This window comes from Amphimedon queenslandica, unplaced genomic scaffold, assembly GCF_000090795.2.
Source record: "Amphimedon queenslandica unplaced genomic scaffold, v1.1 AMPQUscaffold_13483, whole genome shotgun sequence".
Lineage (NCBI taxonomy): Eukaryota > Metazoa > Porifera > Demospongiae > Haplosclerida > Niphatidae > Amphimedon > Amphimedon queenslandica.
The window spans coordinates 298033-304228 of NW_003546281.1; the positions used below are offsets into that span (position 1 = coordinate 298033).

The following is a 6196-nucleotide window of genomic DNA, read 5'->3' on the forward strand; positions in this document are numbered from 1 at the left end:
TTGTTGATGTTGGTGACACACTGAGATGCTCATCATCATCAGCTGATCAGCAATCTATCATTACTATTGGAGCTTATAGTAAGTTTATCATTTAATTACTTTGTATTTAATCAATTGTGTTTCATAGACTTTTTAAACCCAAGAGTATCTCCTAATGGTACTGTTAGTGTCATTGAAGGATCCAACTTAACATTAACATGTTCTGATCCTGGTAACAGTGGTGTACCACGTTATGTATGGATTAATGATAGTGATGGTAGTGAGCTTACACCTGTCATTAATAATCCTCCTTTGACTTTACACCTAACCAATATTAACAGAGCAGCTAGTGGTAATTATATCTGTAGATCCACTAGTATAGATGTACCAGGAGTTAACATGGACACTACTGTAACTCTTAATGTGCAATGTAAGCCAATATACTCAAGTATCTCCTTTATTCTTTTTTGTTTGATAGATTTGGATATTATTTCAGCATCATTAAATCAGACTGCTGTTATTGGTACCAATTATACTATTACATGCTCATTTGATGCTTTTCCGATGATTGAATCAGTCACTTGGTTTCATAATAGGACAGCAATTAATCTTGAAGCTTTTCCTCACATTAGTATTAGTACAAACTCAATGTCTTCTGAACTCTCTTTTTTACCTATTGGGGGACTTGATGATGGTGGAGAGTATTCATGCTCTGTTTCTAATGGTGTCCTTAATGCCAATGATTCATTATTGAATCTCACAGTTGTGTTTCCATTGAAGCCTGACCCAGTGTATAACCTAATGACATCTAACATTACTAATACAAGTGTTACATTGAGCTGGTCATTAGGTTTTAATGGTAATTCCCCAATCACTGGTGGAATAGTATCATATGCTGCTATATCTAATGGACTTGGTAATGCGACACAAGTATTTGTGGGAGAAAGTGAAGAGCTAATATTATTTAATCTTCAACCATTTACTGTTTACAATTTTAGTGTTGCTGTAGAAAATGCTATTGGTATTAGCAATGAAGCAACTATTGATGCTGAAACTCAACCAAATGGTAAATTAAATCAAAATTCTTTAATATAGTAATTATCATTTTTGTTGCCATAGTTCCTGATGCTCCTACTCTTAACAGTGTTGTGAGTATCAGTTCAAGTTCTTTAGAAGTCAATTGGACAGTAAGTATCATATTGTAGCCATGTTGTATGAAAATGAATGTGTATTCCTTTTTTGTTCACAAAAGTTTTAAAGTATTTAGTTTATTGTGGTTTTTTCTATAGAACAATGTGGACCCTTTAACACAGTCAGAGGTAGAATGGTACACAGTGATGTATTATACAGAAAGACAGCATAATGAATTGAATGTACCTGCTCCTGCCAACACTGTCATAATAAATGGCCTTCTTGAAGGAACCAATTATTCAATAATAGTTTCTGCCAGTAACAGTGCAGGAATTGGTGCATCTAGTAATTCTATTACAGTTCAAACTGGTAAACCTATAACTGACATGTATATCTCATATGCAATAGTAATACTAAAGCCCATGCATGCATTGCTTGAATGGAAACAATGACTATAGTTTATCCTAGCTGATTGTGGTAAGATAGGCCAAATGTTAGACAGTATGGTAGTCATGTCTTAAAGGGAGGCTTGCACGCAAAAATAAAAATTGAGATTATTGCTTATTTTTTATTTATAATATTTTATAATCGGCTACTAAATTTAATCTTTTTGTAGTTTTCTGTATTGTAACTTAATTTGCTTGCAAAATTATGGCTCAATACTTTAATAAATTTAGTCTGTTCTGCTATTAATTTTTCCAGTATCTGCATGTGATAGCAACAGTCCATGTATGAATGGAGGACAGCGTAATTATAGAGTTTACCACTTTATAATTATACTTTTAATTGTACTGGTACTGGGAATCAACTGTACTGTACACTGGTACATCAAAAAATGCTGAAGGGCCTACTACATGTGTATTGATGTAACCATAGTTTATGTAGTTGTAAAAATAGTAGAAAATTATAGTTCATCTGATGCATTGATGCTTCCTCCCATTTGTTTTTACAGCGCTTCCAGTCATGATGCTAGCGCACTCATTGTATTAAAACCCAGCTTAAGGAGTATACTTAATGATAGTGAGACCAAAGGACATAGCTGAGATGTAGGATCACATCTTTGTTTACTATAATTATACATGACATCAACCTTGAGTCATGTACATGTAGTTTGAACTCAAAAAGAATTTTATAATTAAAACTCTCACATATATTTCCTACTACTGATGTAACCATAGCTTAATTAGTTGTGTAAATATTAGAGATTAGCTAAGAGTTTAATTAGCTTAAAAATTCAATTACCTGACTTTGTCAGCATAAGCATAGATATACAACAGTCGTATATCTATGGCATAAGTACAACCAGGAGTATATAGTAAAATGTCAATTACTAAAAATTAAGAATCATTTGCTAATTTCTCTCAGTAGTATCATCAAGAATTTGAGTTAATTCTGTTTTGTATCCCATAGTCACTAATACTCCACCAGTCATTGAAGCTAATGATACTTTTATGATAACAGTAGGAGAGACAGCATTATACACACTACGTATCACAGACCCTGGAGACACTATCAGTGTTACTATTGATCGAGAATTTCCATATACCCTTCATCAAAATGGATCAATATGGACACTCAATGTAACACTGTCTTCTTTAGTGGAGTTCAATTTTACTGTGATAGCTACTGATTCATTCAATGCAACATCAACTAAAATACCACAAGTATGTTATGTACATACAGGTAGCAAACATAATTCAAAGATATTTTGTTTCTTTATATACTCAATCATAAACCATGCAGTTAATCATTTGTGGCTGTCCACTTAACATAAGTAATTGCAGTATGGAAGGTATTAAGAACAATACCAGTAATCCTTTGATTCTAATGTGTGACTGTATGAAAGGTAAATAAATCCAAACCAATGACTTTATTACTAATTGCTAATAAAATTGATGTTAACTATAAAATAAGTGTAGCATACCCAATGTATGTGCTACCACTCCAAAATTTTTAAGGGCAGTAAAATTCTCAAATAATTATTTTAAAAAGTATTGAAGATTTGCACAAGTAAAGCAATACAAAAGGACAGAAGATGCCACCAGAAAAACTTGTGAAAGCAAAAATCATAAAAATACTTATAATTTGTGTAATTTGATTTACTTGAATATTTGGCGCTGAATCATAACTTTTATTTATAAAATAATAGCATATGAAGGAAAATATTGTAAGGATGATTTTGATGGCTGTACTGAAATATCATGCTTCAATGATGCTACATGTACTGATGTACCAGCACCTGGAACTGGTGCCACTTGCCCACCTTGTCCTAGTGGATACACTGGAGATGGAATTGTTTGTAATTATGGTCAGTTATGCTAATTATCAAAGCTTATAATTATGTGTCACACAATAATAGATAGTTGTATATAAAGTAATCCCAAATTTTGATTTTTACAATAAACACAGAATTTATATTTAATAGTAGTTGGGGCAGTGTTTCTTCCATTCCTTTATCCATCAAGTTATAATGTGTATACTAATGTTGATGATGGTTCTGCTAATGCTGCACTACCAAATACACTTGAGTTTGGAGGCTTTCGCTATAACAGAGCTTATGTGAGTAAATATAATCATACATGTTTGAAGCAAATTCTATTCTAACTATAGATTAGCAGCAATGGATTAGTCAGCTTTGGTAATGCCTATAATTCCTTCTCTCCAAGGAACTTCCCTCTTGAAAGTAGTTTAGCTGTTGTGGCTCCATATTGGGATGATAGTCGTTTGTCGGGATCAAGAGAGCTACGCTATCAAATTGTATCTGGATCATCATCTCTCATCACTGGAGTCAATGCCTTCTTATCCAATTACACTGGTAATACATTTGAAGCTGATTGGTTACTGTGGGCTTACTGGCATGACATATGTCCTTATAATAGAGGAAACTGTCAAGATGTATGTAACTTATGATTTTATTATGTGATTATAATTTTTTATAGTCAAACTTCTTTCAAGTGGCTATAGCAGTACAAGGAAGCATAACATATTCAATATTTACATATCAGTGTGATCTCATCAGATGGACTCTTAGAACTGCTGCAGTTGGTTACAGTGTGAATGGTACCTTTTATAAAAACCACCAATTGTCAAAGAGTAGCAGTGTAGTTAATATCGACTGTGAAGGAGCTGTATCTAATTGGACTAATGTTGTTTACAGAATTGATACTGGTAAAAAATTGTTGATTGTTATTTTAGAGCCTTTTTTGACATTATTGACTTGAAAGCTAAGCATATTTGCATAACTTTGTGATTAAATAATCTATATTACTTTTATCTTATATTCCACAGCCACTAATACTCCACCAGTCATAGAAGCTAGTGATACTTTTATGATAGCAGTAGGAGAGACAGCATCATACACACTACGTATCATAGACCCTGGAGATACTGTCAATGTTACTATTGAATTTGATGGAGAGTTTCCATACACACTTGATCAAAATGGATCAATATGGACACTCAATGTTACACTCTCTTCTTTAGCAGAGTTCAATTTTACTGTGATAGCTACTGACTCATTCAATGAAACATCAACTAAAACTCCACAAGTATGTATTACGCAACATATTTTTATATCTTTTCAACATTTGTAATATTAAATTTAAGTAATATTAAAAATGTAATAATATTCTGTCTTACCAAATTATAGGTGATAATTTGTACCTGCACAAGTAATCGAGGTAATTGTACAGTTACAGATAAGAATGACAATAGTAACCCATTGATCCTGATGTGTGATTGTATGGAAGGTAAATTTATGTATAATAGTTACACATATTATTCAAACAATAATTTATCAGTATATTGCATTTAAATATCTAACTATCAAGTAAATTATGGCACTATAGAATAACAAATTGTTAGGAAGAAAATTTTAAAAAATAACAATATTCCCAGTTTCATGTTAGCCTCCATCTAGGTTAGTTAGGCCATACTATTTAGGTGCATGGATTCTTTCATTTTTTTCTTCACAAATTCTAATAAAGTGGCCGAAATTACTACAGTGTTGTCCTAGTCATTTCCTCATTGTAATTATTATTGCATTGTGCCCATGCAAAATAAATAGCCTTTAAATAAAAGTTACTGTGGAAACCAATAATTTTATGTTGATGCCATTATGTGCTTTTGATTTTAAAAATAATACAAGAGTATTACTATTTTTCATTATAATAGCATATGATGGTGAATATTGTGAAGATGATTTTGATGGTTGTACTGAAGTATCATGCTTCAATAATGCTACATGTACTGATGTACCAGCACCTGGAACTGGTGTCACTTGCCCACCTTGTCCTAGTGGATACGCTGGAGATGGAATTGTTTGTTACAGTGAGACTATATCCACCTAAACATTATATAATAGGATATGAATGGTTTATGATTCATTTGTTTGATTTTAGTTTGGCATTTTATTGTTACGGCTCTTATCTTCATTTATATCAAGCATTAAATTATTTTGCTTGTTAGTAAACACTATCTACATGTATATGTACCAAATGTGCTATTATATTGCTTAAATTTGATAATCACTATTCTTATAGTTCCTCCAGTTATTCTTCCCTACATTGTGTTCAACAGCAGTATATCAACAGTTACTAATATAACCAGACATTACTTTTACTCTACATGGAGAGTTAATGTTCCAAGACCTATTACTTTATTAGGCTCTGCTTATTCATCAATTTATGTGAGTTTATAACAAAAACCTTTTAAAGTTAGTGGTGCACATATTCATTGATTTTTTCAGATTTCCATTGGTGGCACTTTCTCCATGAGTGGTCGTTTTAACTATTGGTATTCAACCTTGTTCCCAAGTAGGATACGTGGTATAAGAGATTCAGTTGTGTTTGCTCCTATGTGGAATTTTTATGATATCAGGAGAGAAGGTATGTGTACATGTACTGTTATATTTATGTGTGATAAAAAGTATAATTCTTTAATAGTAGATTTGAGCTAATTTATTTTTAGTAACCATTATCATAACATAATTATTAAAATATAGAAATTTTGAAGTGTGTTGACAATAAATATAGCTAGTCTTGATCAATGATTACTATTAAATATTACATTTTTTGCTTGATACAAA

At 31.9% G+C, this 6196-nt stretch overlaps 1 protein-coding gene across 1 annotated transcript; it reads left to right on the forward strand.

Moving 5' to 3' along the window:
* The first annotated feature begins 6 nt into the window (after positions 1–6).
* LOC109580658 (mucin-4-like) lies at positions 7–6082 on the forward strand. Its single transcript, XM_019994068.1, has 16 exons — positions 7–78; positions 128–409; positions 458–1045; positions 1099–1166; positions 1269–1479; positions 2521–2774; positions 2854–2956; positions 3260–3418; positions 3539–3669; positions 3721–4005; positions 4050–4278; positions 4399–4658; positions 4760–4859; positions 5284–5439; positions 5652–5797; positions 5858–6082. Exons 2-16 carry the CDS (start codon positions 379–381, stop codon positions 6065–6067), a joined length of 2931 nt encoding a protein of 976 aa, XP_019849627.1. The 5' UTR covers positions 7–78; positions 128–378; the 3' UTR covers positions 6068–6082.
* The last annotated feature ends 114 nt before the right edge of the window (positions 6083–6196 follow it).